At 41.5% G+C, this 23690-nt stretch overlaps 2 protein-coding genes and 2 long non-coding RNA genes across 8 annotated transcripts; 2 read left to right on the forward strand and 2 right to left on the reverse strand.

Annotated features, from left to right (window-relative positions):
- Positions 1-216: 216 nt before the first annotated feature.
- si:rp71-1c10.7 (tumor necrosis factor receptor superfamily member 12A) lies at positions 217-10129 on the reverse strand. Its single transcript, XM_030399343.1, has 5 exons — positions 9856-10129; positions 4357-4455; positions 4127-4270; positions 3293-3341; positions 217-2429 (listed from the first exon to the last, which is right to left on the reverse strand). Exons 1-4 carry the CDS (start codon positions 9935-9937, stop codon positions 3301-3303), a joined length of 366 nt encoding a protein of 121 aa, XP_030255203.1. The 5' UTR covers positions 9938-10129; the 3' UTR covers positions 217-2429; positions 3293-3300.
- LOC115570679 (uncharacterized) lies at positions 5419-11808 on the forward strand. Its single transcript, XR_003981799.1, has 3 exons — positions 5419-5503; positions 8010-10256; positions 11268-11808. It is a non-coding gene; the product is annotated as an uncharacterized LOC115570679 (long non-coding RNA).
- On the reverse strand, positions 10913-23561 carry rnf40 (ring finger protein 40). Of its 5 annotated transcripts, none has more exons than XM_030399334.1 (20): positions 23494-23561; positions 22852-22999; positions 22531-22698; positions 22126-22435; positions 20927-21127; positions 20650-20771; positions 20333-20479; positions 19915-19989; positions 19648-19767; positions 19336-19515; positions 19005-19140; positions 18556-18677; positions 18143-18408; positions 17884-18001; positions 17588-17737; positions 14716-14925; positions 14486-14611; positions 12923-13063; positions 12723-12824; positions 10913-12333 (listed from the first exon to the last, which is right to left on the reverse strand). In XM_030399334.1, exons 2-20 carry the CDS (start codon positions 22987-22989, stop codon positions 12157-12159), a joined length of 3009 nt encoding a protein of 1002 aa, XP_030255194.1. In that variant the 5' UTR covers positions 22990-22999; positions 23494-23561; the 3' UTR covers positions 10913-12156. The 5 variants fall into 5 exon arrangements, with proteins under 5 accessions (XP_030255194.1, XP_030255193.1, XP_030255192.1 ...); XM_030399333.1 differs by having other exon boundaries at positions 14716-14928; XM_030399332.1 differs by having other exon boundaries at positions 17872-18001.
- On the forward strand, positions 14773-15328 carry LOC115570680 (uncharacterized). The gene is made up of 2 exons (XR_003981800.1): positions 14773-15022; positions 15206-15328. It is a non-coding gene; the product is annotated as an uncharacterized LOC115570680 (long non-coding RNA).
- Positions 23562-23690: the final 129 nt, after the last annotated feature.

Here is a 23690-nt window from a genome sequence, read left to right on the forward strand (position 1 = left end):
TGGCTCCAGAGGAAGCTGCATGTAATCTGATGAATTGCGTCCAGTGATGTCACTCAGTGGCTATGTTGCACTGTGGGTAATGTCGGCAAAAGGTATCAGATTACATGCAGCTTCCTCTGGAGCCATAAGAGCCTTTATACTACTTCTCTTCCTGTGTAAAGTTGGTGGAGTTTTAAGAAGAAGCTATTGTAGTTCGTTCATCAATGAAGACTTGCATTACTATCAGAAATGGTCAGTTTTATTGTGAAAATACATTTGGTACACAAAGCAAGTTTATAAGATTGCATTAAGTAAAGGAAGCCAGTGCATGTACAGTATATACAACAAGAAATAGAAAAGCGAGAGAAATAAGCAGGAAATGTTAGTTATTGCTCAGTATCATCGTCGGCTGGCCTGGTGGAAGTTTAACACAAATCTTCACTGGAGTCCCTTTAAAACTGTGCTTGTCACTTGCAGTTGATGCAAAACAACACTGCAAGATACTTTAAAAATAAATAATAGAAAAATCTAGAAAAAAAATGGAAGGAAAAGAGGAAGTATCTGTATTTGAAGTGATTTTGCTGCCAGAGGGCAGGCTGTTTACCCACAAGCAGACAGATCCAAAATATGACCTGAAACTTTGTCAGTCACATAAAACATGTCAGTAACCGCATACTGCACGATGTTGTGAAGATATAAAAACATCTTGAACTATAAAAAAACAAGTGGAAAACAACCCTGCCCATCGTGGCTCTCGCTGGTTTTTTCGATCCCTCACAAAATCACAAACAGACGCGTATATCTGCTTGCCTTGTTGCAGATCTGAGATGACAGGTCTGGAGTTAGTGAGCATGGAGCTTGTGTACAGCTCCACCTAAAACAGTGTACAGTAGGTGTCAATTTTTTTCTTCACTTACAGTACATTCCTCGCTACATTCCCACGTGTAAGCAGTTTGGGATTGTATGTCTAGTGTTGCAAACATCCTGTCCTACAAGTGCTGGGAGGGTAACGTGTGGGTTCTCAGATGGTGATAGAGAAAAAATGCAGCTAACATCTCTAAAACCTAGTAACATTAAAACAGACAAGACAATGTTGTAATGACCTGCAATACGGGGTCTGTTTCAGTCTCAAAAGACCCAGTAACTATGACTGACTACAGTTGGTAACACTTTACAATCACCATCATCAATAAATGGTAAAATATAGTTAATTAAACCTTAGTTGATAGTTGTTTTTAACAAACAAGCAATTGTTTAAAGCCTTTACTATAACCTATTAATGGTTTATATAACATTTCACTGTGTAATTACTATTAAAGGTGCAGTATGTAGTTTTGGAAAGAAATTCTTATCAGAAGAGAAAGATCTTCACTGACTGAATTTTCTGCCTAAACAAAGTAAATAAACAAACTCTCTTCATTTTCATGACTGAAGAAACAACCTGACCTTAAGGGACAACACAATTTCATACTGTTTGTTTATATTTGGCGGACCCTGCCACCTCTCTAGCTTCAAACAGTGTTCTGGGGACGTTACATTCCTCTGAGAACAGCTTGTTTATTCAGTTATGGGAGTGATAAATTGTTCTGAGTTTGTATTATCACCTTATTAATATTGTAAATATTAAAACTCTGAGTTTGAATTTCCACTCCAAAACGGCATAGTGCCCCTTTAACTAAAGTGTAATTAACTATTAACTTGCCATTTATTATTGATGGTTGTTATACAGTTTGCTCCTTTAATCAAAACAGCATCACTGTATGTGACTACTAAAAAAGAAAAGGTACACAGAGGTACTGGCAGGGTCAAAGCTAAAACACATTTCTGTAAAAGTAGCTACATTCAAACGGCCTTAATGTGCCTAACAGTATGCCTTGCTCACATGGTGATTTATCTTTAAGAGGCTGTTGTGGTAAATGACCGGCAGAACGACCCCGTCTATCCCCACCGAAGAGCTGGAGATCAAACTGCAGCCCAGCAGGCAGCAGTAGCTGTGTTACATTCATTGGAGTCCTGCTGGAAAACAGCACGATACTACAGGATTTGATAAAGCATCGCTCTCTCTGAAGAAGGGACTGGAGTTTTATCTTACTTCTGAGTCAAACAGCTGTAAAATCAACAGAAGTTATCAAGATAAAAATCTCTTCTAAATGGAACATTAAGGCACACGGAATCTGTGAAATGATACCACTAACGAAATGTTACTATCCCTACAGAGGTGTGAGAGTTGCTTGTTGTAGGTCCTGTGGTCACTTGTGGGACCTACACTGAGCGTGAGAACTGAGCACGTCTCATTCACTCAAGAGTCTCATAAATTAAAATGGTCCGATTCTGGTCAAGAGACGCTCTGCGGTCAGAGTATACAGTTCATGGTCCAGAGTTTTTCTCCGTCCTGCTTTGAACCAGTCGCTCCGTGGTTCTGTCACATCGGTTTCCAGAGGATGTTGAGGCTGTGGAGGCCATGACAGTCGTTTAGTTATTTTTTCGTCACAGTGTGTTGAATTGTGTGCAATTTACAAACAAACATTCACACTTAAATCTGGTTTTGTTCTGAATCTAGTGGGAAGGAACCGAAACATCATGCACGCCGTCGATCGATTGTCACTTAATTAAGTTCATCATCGGGTAAAATGATTATCTTTTCATTTACATCCCTTTTTGTTTATACTTTCACAAAGTTCTGATCCAACATCCTCATCTAAAATCCTTTTTTTAGAATTGCTATAAGAACCTTGTCATAATTGTTATAGGCTAAATCTATTCAAATGCATTTAAAAAGCTATATCGGTCACTCTTTACTTGAAACGTGTTATACTTTGTATAGCCATTCGAGTCTCCAACAAGTCAAAGCAAACACTTAAAGGATAAGTTCACCAAAAAATTATAATTCGGTCATTAACTGCTCACGCTCTTGCTGATCAAAAGACCACAAAAAAGCGTCTGAGCATTTTCCAACACAACTGATCAGATGGGGACTTGTTTTTTGGTAAAACGTACAAAAACAACTGAAAGAAGACTCCGTACAGCTCGTCCCACATTGATTTGAGAAGACGTTATTTACACCCTTCGTGTGTGGTCCAGCTTGTGCAACCATTTCAGATGTGGTGCATGCTCAGGCTTTGAGCTTTGCAGTGAAGATTTCAGCTTTAAAATATTGTGTTAATAATATATTTTCAAATCACTTTAGGATCTCATGGTCTCAGTTTTTCAAGTCCCCAGGTACTACATGAGTACATTTTAATTTTTTTCGTGAACTTATCCTTTAACATTACATTTGAGGCATACCGCAGGTTGAAGCTTAAGTTATACTTACTGAAATGTTTAAGCTTGATAAAGTGGCCCTGCAGTTTCTTCAATAGGTTCTGTAAAAAAAGGGGAAAAAAAGAAAAATCAAGAAGAGAATAAGCATTTTTTCCCATCCTAGAAAATGTGTTGTTTATCTAAAGTGTCTCTATAAGGCCTTATTCGCAGCAGACGATCTTGACTTGTCATATTGGGGAAAACACTAACAATAACAGTCATGATGGCTCTGTTTTATTTAAGTATCCCAGTAATGAGCAAGACAGCGAGCCAACATGCGCAGAGCCAGGACCCTTAAACTGAAGCAGCTTAATGGAATTCAGCCGTCGTTCTTTTAACTGTTTGCACATGTGCTTTTTCAACTGTGACATATGAAGAAAAAAAAAAGTCTAATAGTCTCTGAAAATAAGGGAACAGATAAAAGCTATTTTCTTTGCCACTTTTTGATGCTTTGTGACACAGCTGCACAGCCCTCGTACCAAAAAAAGTGAAGTGAACCCAGTGTGCTGCAGCTTACCAAGAAACACTCTGCACCAGGGACATGGCTTGATTTTTAAAGTATTACTCAACCCCAGTGTAATCTTATCCTCCAGTCTTAGTAACAAATAAGGTTTTTACTCCAAATTGAAGACATCCTTTCATTTCTGGGATTTCAGGTGTCGTGAACGATGCACAAATGCATTTATGAAATTTTCCCTTCATTTTCCCTCATTTAAAATCGTATTTATAGTGACGAGCAGCGATGGATTACAGTCTTCATTTGGAAAGATGAACACTCTTTTCAGTTGTGGTCATCATTTGTGAATCAAACTGAGAAACTTCTAGATTTCAAGATAAAGAGTCTCACCACGTAGAGGCCGCTTGTGTGACTTGCGTCGATGCACCATGACCCCGATAATCAACGCGGCGCTGACCAGCACCACAGCCAGCACTGAGAAGCTGGTGATGGCCGCCAGTTTCCACACATCAGGTGTCTCCTCCACGGATTTGCCTGTTGACCACACGAAAACAGCGTGAACTGAAGCTCCGAAAGAAAAGGATACCACAGCTATGTCGGGGTCTGATTCAGCGTCTTACATGTGTTGCAGGACGGGGTCTTTGGGTACTGCTTGCATGATGTACACGGCACACAAACGTCCAAGTCTGAGTTCCAAAACTCTGAAGTGCGACACTGACCTGCACACAGAAACACAGCAGAGATCATCGGTTAGTCGGCTTTATTTCGTCAGTCATTGACAGGGAAGCAATAAGTCAAATGGTTTAACACTCCTTGAGCCTATGAAATAGTTTGATGTGGAGGTTATATTAAGAGGAAAAGGAGGACTGGATATACAGGACCCACTTACACCCCCTTCACACTGGAAAAAAACCCCACTAACATCTGCCCTTTGTCTGCAATGTGAATAGGTCCAATCGGCGTTTACTCCTGCGTCTAGCGACTCTGCAGTAGTCACAGGTATTTATGATAACACGGCAACTGGGTTATCAGCCTCTGATCGTCACTGCCCATGTGCAACGCTTAACAGAGACGGGAAAGAGATGTGATGTCCCGCTCCTGAGCTACTACAACCATCAGCTCCGAAAAGAAGTGCCAAACGGAAATGTTATTACTTACTTACATATTTTTAAACATCTTTTGAACGTAGTCCTGTGCGGCATATGATCTGCTACTTTCTACTGGTCCCTATTTTTCCGGCCCTATTTTGTGTGATGATGAAAAAAAAAAACAAACTTTTAAATTGCCTATTTTGTTTAGATTTACCCATGTATGAACAAGCTAATTTTGATGTGGAAGTGGTGGAAGAATGCAGTGTGAGCTGGCATGGAAACGGAGAGGGGCTCCTCCTAGAGGAGTCCAGACGTTTGTGCTGCGCCCCTGGAGACTGACGCACATGTTTTCAGAAAACCAACCAAGCTTCCCGCAACTCTGGAATAAATTGAAAGCAAAACAAACTGTAACCAGGTGACTGCCATGAGAAACTCAGCTGGCATCCGCTCGTACAGTGAAAAGGTGTGACCCGAGGTGAACACGTGAGGAGGAACTGTGCGGCTTTCTTCTTCTCATAAACTGAAACTGGGAAATTCCTGTGGGTCAGACTGCTGATGCAACTCGATTTCATGAGAGAGAGAGAGAGAGAGAGAGAGAGAGAGAGTGACTGGGTAACTTCTGGGCGCGCTAACGCTGCAGGCAGGCAGTGTGTGAAGAGCAGGATGTGTTTTCACAGTGAGTGCTTCCTCTGAATTGTTTTGGTTCTTCTGCGTACGTGTGCGGCTTCCAGAGAACGAACGAGCGTGTCTGCGAGAAACAAGCCGACGGGGGAGAAAATGTCTGCCTCTGTGTGGACACAATGGAAAGCTTCATCTCTCTTTTTTTATGGCAGCCAGACAGCTGAACAATTAAAGCTGTGCACTTCCCAAAAGATAAGAAAGGAATTAGCCTGAAGAGGTGACACGGTTAACGCCGATAACAGGCCGAGTGTTGAGACTGTTTCAGTGTTTGTTTTTTTTGTTTTGTTTTTTATCGTGTGTGGGTTTTTTTTTTCTCTGTGATAGGTTTTAACATCCTGGCTTGGGTTAAGAACACTCACGTATGCATAAATGCCCCGCGAAGTCAGGCATGAAGCAACGACATCAAAACACACCTAGAAAACAAAACTACAAGCTAATGAGACGTGCGACACAACAGCAGACACGACAAAGCCGCAGATAGTGTGACAAGGAAACAGTGCACAGACATGTGATGGATAAAAAGATGACAATCTTTCTTCCTCCTCAGTGTCACACATGTATTTGCATGGCCAGCTTCTCTTGTGTCCACTTAAACAAGGCACCACCCGAAGTCTGAATTGAGTCGTCATTTGTGGTTGTAAACTCTCTGATTCAGCCCCGCTCAGTGAAAACGATACCAAAACTGTCGGAAGAGGCGAGTTTGACGTGGATTAAAGGCGATTAAATGAGTATGCGAAAGGAAACTGCGGTCGCTTCAATGACAACAACAACAGGTTACTGGTTGTAACATCAGACTCGTCAGAATCACATTGTAGCACAAAGTCACGTTATCGCGACGTGTGAAACTGTAGCAGACGTGGTGGTGATGCAGATTATTGAAGGGAAATCGTCTGTAGATATCTGACGGATGAAATTATGATGACTATTTGTTCAGTGTAAATATTGAAGCTTCCACACAGCGCTGCACTTAAAGCTGCACGAGCTCGGGTCAAGTATCAGTGATGTATGGGCTATTTGGCAGTGGTCTGAACACTGTGACAGGGACATTCAATGGTTATTTAAGAGTACTAGTACAACACAGAAAGCGCTACATTTAGTAGTAGTTTAGTTGAGGTATGTATCATTTAGTAGTAGTTCAGTAGAAGTATGTATCAGAAAGATGGACATTCCTTACCAAAATACTCTTATTCTGAAAAATGGCATCTTTGACTCCTATATTATTAGATAATACGTTATTAGATTGCTGGATGCATCAACGTAACATTTTACAGTATGGCACTTTATTTCAGGGGCTTTCACCCCAGGGTTTGGCTCCCGCCCCAAAAGTGTCACATCATAAATCCAGAGGGTCGTAAGATGATTGACAGGGTGGGAAAGACATTTTTAAATTAGTAATACTTAAAAAAAAAAAAAAGAAAAAAAAAAAACTTTTCTTAAGTCGTTGTGAAATATTAGCTGATTTTCCTCTTTAAGCCTCTGTTTTAAAGAATGGTGGTCTAAGTGAAACCATATGAGAAGTGAAAGAGGGGAGACATTTCTCTGGGGGAAATGGTGGAACTGCTAACACATCATAGACATCTGCAACATGACAAGGGTCCCAACTATTAACTGCTTTTTTTGTGAGGGGTTACCTTCCAAACAAGCTTGTTATATTTATTTTAAAGGACTATTATCATTTTTAGGTTCATCACTTTATTTTAGGTTACTGCGAGAATAGGTACATGTTTTAGTGCTAAAAAACCACATTATTTTCTCATACTATCTGCTGCTGCAGCGTATTCCCCCTTTTGTCTAAAACACTGTTTTTAGCTCCTGTCGCTTTAAGACCCCCCTCCTGAATATCCAGTCTCCTCTCATTGGTCAGCTCTCACATGCCTGAGCCAGCATTACTAGTAACAACAGGGCCGCTGTGCCAAATCAATTCTTACATGCCAAACTAGCTACTAGGCATAAATTATGCATATATGTGACATGGTGACGTAGTGTGATGTCACAAAGTCACATAATTATATGCAGGACTACTGTCGAGGTGTTTCAGGAGCAGCGTTTTCTGTGGGAGAAAGGAGCTTCTGTTGGTGTGGGCTTTAAGTTTTTAACTTTCAAGACCTTTTACATAGAGAGGAACCTTTATAACACACTGGAGGAAAGGAAAGCATAATATGTCTCCTTTAATAAGCTTTTTGTTTACCAAATGTTCATTTTTATTTAAGTTACGTAGCAATTGTAGCTGTCAGATAAATACAGTGAGGTAAAAAAACAAAAACAAAGGAAGAATATTTACCACTAATATGGAGGGGGTAAAGATACAAATTAACATGGAGACATTCTCAAGTACAAGTAAAGAATTTACTTTATGCCACTGGTAAACAGTCATGAATTATTAATCAGCTGTGTTTTTTTCCACAATTAATCATTCAGCATTTAAAACATAAGAAAATTGGTAAAAATGTCCCAAAGCCTGATGTTATCCCTATGAATGAATCTCTTTTGTGTTTCCACAGGTTTTAGTTTACTATCACTTAAGACAAGGAAAAGCAGAAACTCTTCACAAACGCGGAGTTAAAACTGGAGGAGGAGTTTGACTCATTCTGTGAAGAGAGTTGAACAAAGTCTCCTGTTCTGTGGCTCTGGACTCTGGAGGCACGGAGTGTGAGTAAGCCTGATGATGTCAAAGTGATGTCATTTGATTGGCTTGATCGTAAGTCTTTTCAACAGAAAGCCGGGGTGACAAACTGGATGTACGGAGTTTGAGAGACATTTAGGAGGCAAGGAGGGTCTAACAAGAAAAAGCCAATTAAGTTGCATTATGGGAAACGTAGGGTCCAGAGTGTGACACATGACCAAAAGTCAGTATATCTCAGGCTCCACTGGTTTAAAGTTGACTTTTCTTTTTCTTAAATGTGTTGCTTGTGTATCCTAAACTTTATGGGTGTGCAGTAATAAATTGCCCCTTTAATAGAGTAAATTGCCCCTTTAATGGAATAACTGTTCAACATCCATAAAGAACACGGAACGACATTTCCAAAACATGAGCTCCACAGGTGGGTGTACTGTATGGGATTTTATAGCACAGGTCATTGTTAAACCAGCTGCAGCCAAAAGGCACCTGCTCCAAAACTCATGTTTGAGGCATTTCGACCTCTAACTCTCTGGTTATGTTACAGCCACATGCTCAGGCCCCCAGAGACTCTCTGTCCTCCACAGCTACCCCGCCTACAAAGCTGGGCTGACTCACTTTATAGTCGTGGTCAGAGTAAAAATGTGTCACAGCTCTTGTAAGAATTTTTTCCGGGCAATTTTCAGCCCTGCATCATCCTGAGATGTCCAGCTGGGTTCAAAGGGTCAAGAGAGGGAAGTGAACCTCGACCGCTGGCTGACCTCTGACCAGACCACATCTAAGATATGGAGCTTGTTGTCGCTCGAAGAAGACACGAAACCACAGACTGAACTGACTGTATCTCAACCACTTCTCCGAGCTCAAGTTTAACTTTGAGACTGAGAAAGAAATGATCATTTTGGGGAGTGAACTTTTAAGTCTAAAATCCTGGGAACAAGAAGAAGCTCAGAGCAAACTTTTCTCTCCTCCTGACAAAGAAGACCTTGGCAAAACCTCAGCACCTAGCCTGACAAAGGGTGTTTTTGGGTGTGGGGGGATTGCTGTGTTTTGTCATAAACTAGAAGGGGGTGGGTGGACCGGCAGCTGATGTCCAGATGTAGAAATGGTTTCACACGGGAGGATATCTAGACACGAGCATGTTTTGAGTTCAGTGAGTTACAATGAATTTGTTAACTCGCAGGCCTGAGGAAACGGTCCTCACACATGCAATTATTCAAGATTTTGTGTTCTCAGTGCAATCTGAGTCTGGTGTTCTCCGCTGGGATTCAATCCAAACTTCAGACGGCTGTGGAAACAAAATCCAAACCTCTTTTTTTCTCCCCTTTCTTCCTCTTCTTCTTTTTGAGAGACAGTTAAAAGTGTATATTTGCGCTAGAGCGGACACGGGCAGTGCACCCTGTCCATGTGGCCTGTCCTGCTCACCCCGGGGCGCGGATGGACGGGGTGAAATAAGGCGATCGGAATGCGGAACCGGTGAGAAATGCAGCTGGTAAAGGAAGCGGCTTTGTAAGCAGAGCCACTATCAGACTCCGGCATTTTACAAGGAGACCAGATTAAAGGAGTGTAATCCAATGTTCACAGAGAGGAAAGCGCCCATGAATCAAATGCGAGACATAAGAATTAAACAAACAAGAAGAAGCAATGATGTCGTAAATATGACATCTGGGACCAAAACAATATTGTCGTTGGAATTAAAAAACAAAAAAAACCAAAAAACTAATCTCACTTACTTTTCTCTGCGCTCACACCATAGAAGTTGGCCACGGCCGCTATAATAAGTCCGCACAGCGCGCAGAGAGCGTTTGAAGCCATGATGTCTGCGGGTGGAAAGCTGCTCGCTGTCGGCTACACAATTCCCGAAAGTTCATCTGATTAACAGTCCTTGCTGGGCTTCAGCATGGAAAAGCGAGCATCAGAGTGAGTCACCCGGAGGAGTCTGCGCCTTGTTTTAATAGCGCACACACCCACGCTAACAGTTCAACTCCTATGAGTCATTTCCTATGTACTGTAGCGCTCGGATTCTCTTGTGCGCACTCCCCGGCAGACTCACAGGAAACTCCTCTACCAGTGTGTGTGTGTGTGGTTTCATTTGATTCGCTTCAAGTGAAAGTTCTCAATCAAGCCACCTCAGGTACGACAGTTTCACTACTATTTCATATTTTTAAGGGCCACACCCTGGAGGCTTTTTTTTTTTTTTTTTTGCTCTTGTAGCGGAGCGCTTGTGTAGTCTGGACTTAATAGTGTTCTCATTGTTATTACCACGCCTGTCGACGTCATTTTCTCCCCCCTGCCAAAAAACACAAGTCTCTGGCATGAGAGAGGGTCCCACACACACACACACACCCACACACACACACTCACAGAGAGAGAGAGAGAGGGGGGAACAGCAACTGAGGCAAAAACAGATGACACTCACTAGAAAAATCCAGCTTTTTGAAGCCTTTTGGGAGAGTCTACTCAAACTTTAAATGTTAGATAAGTGTTATCTTTACATGCTCGAGTGCCCTCTGTAGATACAAAACAACTGTGGTGGGTGGGTGTTTTTTTCTTTCTTTCTTTTTTGGAAACTAACATTTGAATAGTGTCCCTGACGCAGGGTGGTGTTATTAATGTCTGGGTGTAGCCCGCTGCAGCACAAATATGCAATAACAAAGCCAGTGGACGCATGCCTGGAGTGCTATCAGGTTGGCCCCGTGTCGCAGTATTGTCTCATTTATTAATGTGAACCATCAGTTACTATGGCAACATCTGCTGTGTGGCATACAAATCATCAATTAAAGCACCAAGTCAAAACTACTCGTTTATTTTTGCACATTCATGGGTAAATATGTTTTTACCATCACATTATTCTTATTTTTGCCAGCAGTCTGACTTAACTGTTCCCAAACGCCTGATAAAACTTTTCTTTTTCACATATTCATTCTTCTCCTCCAGCCTGGAACTTTTTTTTTTTTTATGTGCTTGCTACATGGTGTGAACTGCCTTTCCCACAAGAGCTAACGTCAAACAGACGCTAACCAACCTCCCAGTAAATAGTTCACATCATCAGAGCAGAGGAGAAGGAGTTTCATTGGCTCAATTAGGTTTGAAGCATGTTGTTAAACAGATGTTTTTGTACTCGACTGTCACGGCTAACCTTTAGCGGAGCGGTCTTCGAGGACCTGGAGCGGCTCAGCCCACTAAGGACACCCATATGAGCTGACTTTCCACTGCAGTGATTTCATCAGTAATGAGGCACTATAAGCTGCAGATGTTGTGTCAAACTCTCCAGCAGGAACCATGGCAACAGGATGAACACACACAGAGGACCTTGCCCAAGGTGATCCAAACAGTCCTGTATGTGTTGACTGTGTGCCAAACTAGCTTACGTTTCTCAGGCATTGTTAACATTATACATGAGAAGTTGAGACAATTCTGGCTGTTGTAGTTTATAGATCAGAAACATATTTAGTTTCACACATGCAATCCTCATGTCTGTAAAGGATGGTTTCTTTTAATTTGATGTTTCGATTTCAGCTTCACCGATTTTACAGGATTTCCAGCAGGACAAAACAATTAAAAGAAAAAACGCTTCAGGGACAATCAACTTTGTACCACTGCAGTTCTTTCCAAGTTTTTCAATACAAAAAAAAAGCTAAAGAAATGTTTAAAAGTGGGCCCAGTCAGGTTTTTTTTTTTTTTTTTTTTTTTTAAAAAAGAGGATGTTTAACATGGCAAGAATGACAATGACAGGAAAACAGTGCAGAGCAGCTCGACATGTAAGAATATCACTGTGTGCACAACCAACTGTGTTTATTAACTACAGCACAACACTCTCAGTCAGGTGCATCACTATCTGTTTGGTCACCAAATTAAATCACCAGGTAGTGATGATGCGGTAAAACAAGTCTTTCCAAAGAGAGTTTAAAACAAGGAGACAAAACGTCTGCCCCTTTGAATAAATCTTCAGTTCCTTTGTCTCATCTCTATCCTTTTTCCTCCTTTGGTTCCGTCTACTCTTTTCTCTTTTCACTCCTCCGTCCCTCTGAGAATTAGGTGATGTAGATGCGATGAAAGTCGTTGGCTCCGAAGGCACAGTTGCACTTGGGGCACTTCCTCTGCCGGGTGTCGTAACGCATCTTGAGACATTCGTAGCAGAACACGTGGAAACACTTGGTGAGCACCGTCTCCTTGTCTCGTGTGTTGCAGCAGGGGCAGCGCAGCTTGGCCTGGAGACAGATAAATATATTGTATTTGGGCCAAATGTTTCCTTGCCAACACTGTTATTACCTCGATCCACCGTTTGGTATTACAGTTAACATTGGAGGGTGTAACAACGAAGATTCTTGATATCCCGAAGGCACGATGTGGAGGTTTGAGCTCACTCTCTGGCTCATACACATGAATGAAAAACTGACATTTCCAGCCAATCCAGCTAATTACAAAATGTGTAGTATTCTGTATTACGACATACTACATTTTCACTAACTCGGTGTGTAACAGTCCACTGCAGATTGTGCCAGCAAGCTGTTGTGTTTTTATTACTCCCTCACTGCTAACAGAAGTTGATTAAAGTTATACATTTCTCTGCACAAGACCTGTGTTCTCTCTTTCTCACCTTGTACTGGTTGATCTCTTCCTGCAGGATCTCATCAGCATCGGAGTAAACCTCCACCTTTTTCTGTTTCTCCAGCTTCCGTCTCAACCTGGACAGATCCTCCTAGAAAGCCCCAGAAAAAGATGGTTTAAGACAGACTTTACATTAGATCTTCTGGCTTCAGGGAATAAGATAGTTTGGAGTGACATCCCTCAACATACCTGTGCTCGTTTCAGGTTGCTGCTCTCCCTCTCCCGGGCAGTGCGGTTCTCAGCCACAGAGACCTGGATCTCCTTAAGCTTGGCCTGCGTGTGCTCCAGCTGCACCTTCAGGTCCTCTGCCAGCTGGGCAGCCTCCACCGCCTGCAGCAGGGAAGGAACCGGACGCACTCAATAAAAAAAACAACCTAATGATGAGATTCCTGAGCTGTAAAGTGGCGGGGGTACAGTACGCTTGGGTAGAACCTGACACACACAGAGTCTGTTCTTTGTGCTTTTGAGATCCAGTCCTGCACTACAGAAACTCAAACAACAGCAACTTTTTGCGTGTTTTAACCTATTTGCTGGAGACTGTGTATGTTTTCCATCTCTGACGACCATTTTCCACCTTGTACCATGATTTTCAGAGCCTTTTCGTAGCTTCCAGGCAACCACTGGTTTCAGTTAAAGTCAGCAGCCACTTTTGTGTTTTCTGTTAGCTTTTCATTTGATTATTTATGGTTGTTCCTACTTGTATAAATAAAATCAAATGTGCAAAAAAGAATTCAAGCAGTATATTTGCGCAAGTAAGAAGATGACCTCATAAGCCTCAGGACTCCAGACTAACTTTTTTTTCACCCCTGTCCTGGAACCGTCTCAAAAAACAGTTTTAACAATATTGTAGTGAACATAAACCATTCCAAAATCAACGTGTTGTTTCTTTGCTTTACTATCATTTATAATTTTTAGTTAAAATATTACAATACATCCAAAAGTGCCTTTGTCCAGGAGGCTGTTATTGTCCCCTCGATGACGAGAAATTTTTACTGGAGACCTGCCTGGTGCGCTTGTCCGCACAATGGCAGTCTTTTTTTTTTTTTAATTACTATCATTATTTTGTCCCTTTTCAGCCTTTTTCATAGCTTTAATATACAATTCAGCTGAAGAGTGACAGCAAACAGGATGAGAAAGAAAAGGGGATGACATGCAGCAAAGGGCCACTTGTAAAATATGAACCCTGGGCGACTACAGCAAGGACACAGCCTCTGTGCATGGGGCACACGCTTTACCATCAGTGTGCAAACAGACAACTACTGCAGCAGCCGTTCCAAAGACAACCAGGTCGCTCTCAGACAGAACAGCCTGTTAAAAAAACAAGGTTTAAAGGGAACCAACATGCGCCAATCCATCCCCATTATATAATCATTGCATGATGCAATCAACATTTACTTCATAATGGTACGTACAAGTAAAAATACTTGTTCATTGCCAGTTTAACTAATAGAAACTGAAAAGCGTGGGAATCAGGACAGATGGTGGGTTTAATTCGCAAACAATGAAGCTTGTTAATGCAACATTTTTGTGGAAACAACCCCATAAATGTTGGATGTCATAACTTTTCACAAGCACCTGAACACACCATAACGATGATGTGCATGAAAACGACTTTTGGCACCTGCTATTGCAGCATCATAAGAGGATATGCTCTTATGATGCTGCTCTGTTCTGACATCCTCTGGGAGCAATCAAATCCAGTAATTAGCAAATGTTAACTGACAATATGATCGATGGCTTGTCTCGTCTTACCTTCCTCTTGTTGAGTTCTAGTGCTTGTGTCCGGACAGACAGCTCTTTCTCCAGAGCAGCGAGCGTACTCTGGAGGACGCCTTCTTTTTCTTCAAGCTTCTGCACAACTAACAGCTGGGCATCCACCTGGAGAGTGACAGCACAGTCAATACTTCACTTTCCCCACACGAGGAAAATCCATCAGTGTTGCATTTTCCAGGTGAGAAAAAATAAATAAAATCACACATCACCTGGGTTTTGAATGTGAGAACTTGGTCGGCCAACTCTTCTTTCTCCTCTTTCAGCAGCTTGTAGATCTGGTTGGATTTGATTCGCTCACTCATCAGCTTGAAATTGGCATCGTCCTTCTCTCGTAACTGCTGCAGCAGCCGGCTGTTTTGCTCCTGCATGTCCTCGAAGGCCTGGCCCGTTACATCCATCTCGCTCAGCAGGGCTTCCTCCTCCTCGAAAGACACAGGTGCCAAAGACAACAATACTGGATTAAAAACAGAGGGTCCTGACGTCATCACCATTTGGAGATACTTATATAAAGTACCGGTACGTGCTGGGGGTGTGCCACACAGTTTGAGAGGTTTTAATTCTAAGTCATATTTCCCCAATACTACCACGCTTCTTTTCTAGATAATGATCTGAAGACAACTAAAACTAATCCATGTGTAGGAAATAAAAATGTCTGCATGTTTCCAATCATTTTCGTGTTTTTTTTTTTTTTTTCTTCAGATGTAATGAGGAATCACCAGACCTTCCTTACTGGTTCTACATAAACTACAACATATCTCTACACAACAAGAAATGATCACTTGGCTCAATTCTTTAAATTAAAAGAGTACCACATCAAATCAATAATATGGTTCCGCCCTTTTGTATCTTTTGGTAAGAAGAATCACAGATGTGCAAAGTTGTTAAATTTTAGTGTGCTGTCGTCACATAAACTGATGTGATTCATTACACCTTCATTGGCCTATTTATGACTCTGCATCTCGAGGTGCGATCGCACCTGGTTTGTTTTCTAGCCTACAAACATGGCTCCAAATTTTACTTTGCTGCGTTTGCTTCATTTTGGTTCACTCACAAGCCTATGAGGGCCTATAAACAACAGTCACATGAACTCACAAGTAGCTTGTTTATTGGATAGTTTTGGCAATCTGTCATCCTGCGCAGTTAAATTCTGGCAGCCAGAAAACTGAGGGGGACAAATCAAACACATCTGAGTCTAAAACAGTTTAGTTGCTGCATTTAAACTTCATACATGATATGATTGAACAAGTAAAGAGCAGAAATTGTCAGTATCAGTCAGGACAGTGTTTTGCCTTCTTTTAATTATGTTCTGCTAGACCTCCCAAGCATGAGGAGCTGCAGGCGTTCAGATCTCAACATCTGTCTGCTTTACGCTCATAAAATGGTATAGAACAACAGTTAAACAACTTAAAACAAGGTCATTACACTTTTATATTTTGGTGTAATTTCCTGCATTTAATTTAATTCCAGTCTCAGTGCTAATGAAAAGAGACCTGCATTCTTTAGGTAGTCTCAGGGCAGTTATTTGCTCTGCGCCAGAGTTCATAAACTCAACGAGCCAAAGCTCAAGATTCCTCCTGTGATTTTGGAGATAATCTGATTCATATTAACTGATAAGCCCCTAAGACTGATCATATCCAATGTAGCACTGAGGTCAACAGCTGAAAGAATAAGTATCATCGTGACATTATTACATTATCTAATGTGGGAGTATCCACTAAACACGCTACTCAGGTTTTAGAATTACAGTGACATTGTTTAACCAACACTTGACCCCAGTGAGTTGATGGTTTTCATATTTTCCCATCTTGTGACAATCTGCTGTCTTCAATTTTCTGACGTACTTCCAATTAAATTTCTGAAGAGCACCTTAAACAATTAAAAAACAGTGAAGCCAAGTGAGTGAGCTCAGATGTGACAGTGATACTTTCAATTTATCAGAGTGGCTCACCCAAATAGAGTTTTTATTTCACTTATACATGTTTTCCTTAAATGCAAACATGATTGTTGCATAGCATCTCTCTCCTTCTCTCTGCTAGCAGGTTCAGGAAGAGGTGTTAATTCAGCAAGACTACAAAGATATTGCGATTTTGAGCAGAAAACAAGTGTTTCAAAATGATCAGCCCACTTCCTGAGAGCGAAGATAATCAATTAAAACAAAACAAGGACAAGAATGCGATTATGGTGGATTTTTGGATGTAAAAGGTTAAGGAAGTTTGTCAAACACCAGGATTCTGGGTAAGGTGTTTTCTTTTTCACTCATTTCACACACTGTTGCCATACTTCCAGCTTTTGAGCGCCACAAGATTTATAACTGACATTAAAGACAGAAACAACAGGAAAAAGAAAACATCCCAAAACCATGAAAACATTGAAAAATGCGCTAGCATTAAATCAACCAGCTGATCAATTTAAATTCCAGCTCAGGGTGTCGGCTTTCAATTCCTCTTTTGGTGTCTAAGATTAGGAGTTGCTCTTTCTTAGGCAAATGTGATACTCATTGCACTACTTTCATTATTAACACAGATAGCTGGTTTGTATTCATATCCGGTGCAGTCCCGAAGTGTTAAACTGAAATATTTTTCGAACAGAGGTGATGATTCATGTCTCTTTAATTCTTCAGAAAAAAAAAAAATCCACCTCCAAGTAAAAGCTGACAATTTTTTTTTTATGATAATACACTACTGAAAAATAAAGTGAAATCACTGAGAGGCTGTTGAGTCTTTCATTTGTTAAAGAACATGTACAGCATATGTTCAGCCTGCTGTCCGAGTTGCTACTCCACTGAAATGCACCAATAAGCCGGGCTGAATGTTACTGTACTAAAAAACATTAAAGTATTTTGCATCACAATTTAAATTTTCACTGAAAAATATCAAAACAATTGTGATGATGTGGCAATGGCTGCAGTCTGTTTCAAACAAACGTGTACTTAAATCTGGAGACCAAGGCATCTCTGCAGCAGCAAAGCGTCATAATAATACTGTTTTGTCAGAAGTACCTTTTATTTGTTAATTGTAGCTTCTGCGCTTTGACATATTACAAATTTGATGATATTGACACTGATTATAAAAAGAGAGACACCTGTTTAGTGGCAGCCAGTTTCTTCTGCAGATGTTCAATTGTCTCTTCTGCCACACGGATCTTCCTGAGGGCATCTTCATCCGCCAGCTTCTTGCTTTCCTTCCTCTCCCTCTCCTCCAGCTCTCGCACTCGCATCCTCAGCTCATCCACCTGGGTAGTACAAGAAAGGGTTGGGCGTTGTATTTCATTTGTATTTCTGTTCAAATATTTTGTTGTTACTAAAGAATTTTTTTTCTCACATGCAAAAAAGAAATGTGCGAAAGTATGACGGAAGGACGACTAACCAAAGAACAAACCTCAGCTTTAGATTTGCGTTCAGCTGCCATGAGCTGCACTTTGTCCCTCTGCTCCTTTGGAGCTGACTTATACATGTCCAATAAGAGCTTCATCTCTTTCTGGGACTCCTGGGCTTTCCTAAGGGGTGAAAGAAGACAAAGAGATCACATTAATATAAGCAATCCCATCATTAGCCGAGTGTTTCCATTTTACAGTTTATGTGTGAATACAGCCAAACATTTTGTTGTTGTTATGCACTCGAGTAGAAGGGGGATGTACTTGAGTTCTACTCTGAGCATCTTCAGTGTGTCCGAGTCCTTCCTCTTCAGCTCATCGCTGCGCTGCCTCTCTCTCTCACGCTCCCTCTCTCGTTCGCGCTCGGCCTCCCTCTCCCTTTCTCTCTCCCGGGCACGCTGCCTCTCCAGTTCCTTCCTCCTCTCCTCTTCCTCTTCCTGGTCCTCGTCCTCCTCTTTCTTCACGTCAATGCTGTCGCTCGTCGACTCTTCTAGAATCAGAACCCCTGTGTCACCACTCTGACAACGCAACTGTTGAGAAAGAAGAAATACATTCTCAGAATGACTACATTTTACTGACAATGATACATAAAGTAACATCGGTTAGAGGAAATTCTGTTTTGCTCAGAATTTTGAATTAAACACAGCAAACACTTGTCGGTGAATTACGCCATCTACCTTATTGATCTCCATCTGTGTTTCCCGCAACTTCCGCTTGTAGCGCTGCACGTCACCTTTCAGCTGCAGGTTGTGGTTCTGAAGGCTGCTGATTAAGTGTCGCATCTCTCTGTTAATTGGTCCTGAGAAAGCAGAGACAAAGGATGAGATGCAGATATATTCAGAGCTGACTCAGAGTCAACCCTGTGGTTTCGTTCTGAGTCATTTAAAGTTTTCTGTTGCTGTAAATGATGAACTCGAGTGCACAGGTCAGGATATGTACTGTTCCTATTAAGACATCTGTTCTAACAGATGATTAAAACAGAATACTGCTCATCAGTGTGTTGTTATTCATCCTCAAGTTACCGTACTTTACACTAATTAGTTTGCTCCGATTTCATTAAGGTATAATGTAATGCACCACATCATGGCATGACGTCTTTATGACGATGTAAAGATGTGTTTCTTACCTGCTTGCTCATTGGCTGCCAGGTTCTGTTCAAACTCGATGCGCAGCATCTCGTACTCTTTGCGCACCTGGGCCAGGGTATCCTCCAGCTGGATGACCTCAGTCCGCAGCTTCTTCTGAAAGGACAGCTCATCACTCTGAAAAGTTGAGAAGAGAAAGATTGTCGACATTATAAGCGAGTAGTAGTGGTTTATGTTACAAGGACAAAAGACAGTAAAGAGAAACAGCATTGAAACACTGGGCGACAGTCAAGTTTTAGTAATGAAAGATATCATTAATTAATTAACACTAATTTTTTCTCATGAAGTCAACCGTTTTGCATTAAAATTCACCTCCATGTGCTCAATCTGACGGAGGTGGGCATTCTTGGCAGTGAGCAGGAGGGCCCGCGCCTCATCCAGCTGGGTTTTTACACCTAGAGACTCATTGTACAGCAGGGAGAACTGGGACTGCAGACATTTGTACTCCAGAGTCTCCTTCACAACCTCTTCGGGAATATTCCGCAAGTCCATCTGAAAAAATCAGGAGATGATATCGAAGCCACAGGTTGAAAAAAATGACTCTTCTCTAGAATATTAAATGGGTTCTTGATAATGACGTGTAGTTACAAATGGTTCTCATCCAACAGTTAGAGATAACTTTACCTTAAGCTTCTCGCTCTCTCTCACAGCCTCCTGGAGTTCCACCTGCAGTTTCTCCAACTCTGCCATACGGCTATTGGCCAACTCCTGGTTGTGCTCCAACTCTGCATTGAGACTCTCAAACTAAGACAGAAACGGACAGTTTATAAATAGCAGAATTGGGCATAGTACAAAAACAGTGTTGCCGGGACAAACTGGCATCTGAGATATAAATATATAATTACATATGCAAAACTAAATCAATTGGAAAGGGGTGTTTCCCATGGTCACCTTCTGAATGTTTAGTGTGATCTGGCCTCCAGGTAGTCCACCTGAGCTTCCAGTGCTGCTGTAGCCAGACTTCAGCTGCAGACAGCAAACACATAACAAAGATAAAGAAATAAGCACAAAAACTTGAGAAAAGCATAGTGGAAGTACACCTACACACATCCCATGACATCACTCAGATAATGCTTATTTTCTGCACGTATAGATAGCTGATGCAAATAATTGACAGCAAGATGTGCATCAATAAGAGCAGCTGGCTTGACGTGCACTGATGCTCAGCGCCTTATCACTGTCAACTCATGAATACCAGAGAAACAACAACATGAGTTTACGCCTCCTGGACAGATAAAAAAGCACACACCCACTAAATCAAGAGGCACAGATACAACTGCTGTACACAAAAACTTTCACATAAACATACCTGCTCCATGGCCTCTGCCAGATGTTTGTTGAGCTTTTGTTCTCTAGTGCGGAGTTTCTCAATGTCCCACTGCAGGTCCTCCACCGTCGTCTCCATTTCAGAGACCTTGGTCTCAGAACTGGTCACCTTGTCCACCAACTCATTGTACTGCAATAAGGGTTAAGACATTACAACAGCTGTGTCAGCACTGACACCAAAAGCATGGCTACATAAACACATTTTTTTTTTACAGTTTTGGTATTCACATACTCCAACTATTTCTGACACTCAAATGCACAAATATTCTCCAACAACTAACAGTGCCAAGGACACTGTACCTCCATGGACATCTTGTGGTGTCTGCCCTGTAGGAGAGTTGCAAGGTCTCGCAGTCGAATGTTTTCCTCCCAAAGAGTGTGGTTCACGCTGACGATGTCAGACTGGCTATCGTCCTCACATGCTGCCAATGAAATTAGTTTTGTCAAATGAGATTGGAGCTAACAAAGCTCAAAAAAACCCTGCCAACATTATGTACACCCGGAACTTGTAATGACATATAAAACCCATTTAGTAACAAGTAATTAGTTGGTTAGTAACAAGCATGTCTCCAGTTACCTGCAGCCTGGACGTCCTTGCACATGTCATCAATGCGGCTGTGCAGCCTGTCAAATACACAGACGAGGCAGGCGATGGCTTCCTTGCTGAACTGCATACGGTCTTGGAGGTGCAGGGTGAGCTCCTCCTCGCTGCTGTGCTCCAGCGTGGTCAGGAAACCCTTGGCATTCTCACTTAAGGGAGGAGGGGGTGGCGATGCATCTGAACACAGCAAGTGGTTATGTATGAGGTTGGTCAAAATCAGAAAAGCAGGTTATAATATGATCAGACCATTTAACCTCAATCTTTAGATTGAACACGAAAATTCTGTGTCCTGCTTAAACTTAAATCTTACAAAGATATGTTGTTATAGCCACTGACTTTCAGAGATTTAAGAGTTGACATGATATATAAAAAATGCAGCAGTAGATGAGGTAAATATAGACAGAAGGAGGTCAGTGTTGCTTTACAGTATCCAAAAAATGTTCCAAGCTTTTTGCCAGAAGACATGAAAGAAATGCCTTTATCATACCGCTCATATGTTTTCACTTATTTTCATATTCAGTAATATTGTTACCATCTCAAAACCCTTTGAGGTAAACTTTTATCTGCACAAGTCGGACTATCCAAATAAAACTTGACCAACCCTCTGCATTTCCTTTAAGCTGACAGCAGGTGTTGTCACTTTAATTGTTTGAGCATATAATCACTTTAATCAAACTACAACTCAGATGTTTAACTGGTATTTTGCAGCCTATACATGCTGTAGGAGTTAGCAACTTCTAACAGTAGCTAACTTATAGCAAGAAAGGGTTTTAAGATGAATATAGACAGGGGGCTCACACTATAACAGAATCTGGGATAATTTCCATGTTTTCACTCTCATCAGGTGATGCAGGTGTCATTCTTGCATTTCATTTTCACTGAAAAATATAAAAATGTGATTTTTGCTGCAGTGGTGTACCAAACACACGTTTCCTCAAAACTAAAGAATATAATTTGTGGACCGGGTCATCTCTGTAACATCACAATGCTTAATTTGTACTGTTATTTTGTGACCAATTCTGCCTCTTACATAAAACCGCACCTCCTGCGATTTTGGATATTGCGATTTTGATCAATTTTTTTTTTATCAGATTACATATTAGAGGATCAAATTACAGCAGTCCATAAATGCAGTCACTGATGGAGCATCTTAGTCAGAGAAAAAACTTGCGAACCTGTAGCTGAGTCCTGTGGCAGCTCTGTTGGCGTCAACAACTCTTCTGATCCGGAAGGAGGAGGGGGCTGCTGCTGCTCCTCCTGACGCTCTTCCTGGCACTCCTCCTGCTGCTGTTCTGCCTGCTCCCCCTCATTCTGGACCTCTGGGAGTGGAGGTGGAGGCACAGCAGTCGTTGGCGACGTCATATTGACAACGTCTTCCTCCATTGGCATGGGGTCAGGGAGGGGGGCCGAGGGTGGTGCAGGGATAGGCTTCACTGGAGCTTGAGGCTCGATACGTTTGCGTTGAACATGCACAGTCTCTTCCAACTGGCAATCAGAAACACACAGATTGAAAATAGTGTTAAAAAAGGTGTTAAACTACAATTTCATTAAAAACAATGTAATAAAACGCACAGAAGTACCTGCGACCAGTAGCGGTTGACAATCAGCAGGGTGGTGTCATCAGTGGCTTGTCTCTTCTCCAACTTCTCAATTTTCTCTCGTAACTCATCCTCCATTGCCTGTCTCTGCTCCAAGCGCTCACACAGCTTCTTATTTTTGAACTGGAGGACCTTCATGTCCATTTCCTCCTGCACAGAACAAATACAGACAGCAAGGTGAGGAAAGTTAGCAAACCTAAATGTCTTTGGATAAAAAATATCTAAGATGAGCTACAACGTCGTTTTGATCTTGGTGGTACTAAATTAACTGCAAATAATGAGACTAAACACCCAATGACTGACCGTGGAAGAGACTCCAGCTATGCGTATGGGCTCTATGAGTGTGGTGGTGGTCTTCTCCTCCTTTTTGCTTTTCTTCTCAGGTGGGCCAGGGGGGCTGTCCCCTCCCGAGGGACGTTTTCCTCCCCCCGCACCTGACATCTTTGCTTCCCTGTAAGAGAAGAAACATGACATTAGATATTTGCTTTGACACATCATTGTGAAACAATAAATTTGTCTGAAAATGGAAATCTCATTCATTTGATGACAGCTAATGCTAGCTATGTTACAAGCGCAGGGCCACTGATTTTAACTGGCTCAGAATACTGCTCTTGCGGTGTTCATATAAAAATGTTTGTCATGAACAGCTATACTTAGTCTTATTCAACAAGTCACTGTTGGAAAAGCTTTCGACGATTTGTATTTAGCAATTTTGCTAAGATTAACGCACATTAGCAAGCCGGCTAACACTATCAATGCTAATGCTAACGTAAATTCTGTAAGACCTGTTAAGCTAAACGGCGCTCTTTGTCCGACGTATTTAATGACTGACGGTCAGTATTTTAACTTATTGACCATCACTACACGCATAAGATATTATGTAATGCAACTATAAATGCACATACGTGTATAATTCTTTTTCTGTCAAATAGAACCGATACAAACCTTCACAAGAAGCGAATGGAAATGTAACTCAGGGCATCCAAGGAAGTTACCGGAAATGACGACGAAGTACTTCCGCATAGTAAAACAAATCAGCAAACAATAAAAAGAAATAAACATCAAATTAGCTAATGTATGGACAACATTTGCTTTAAAATGTAACTACATGGACTGTACGCCTCGGGAAAAAAACAGGAAAA

This window comes from Sparus aurata, chromosome 20 (genome assembly GCF_900880675.1).
Source record: "Sparus aurata chromosome 20, fSpaAur1.1, whole genome shotgun sequence".
Taxonomy (NCBI): domain Eukaryota; kingdom Metazoa; phylum Chordata; class Actinopteri; order Spariformes; family Sparidae; genus Sparus; species Sparus aurata.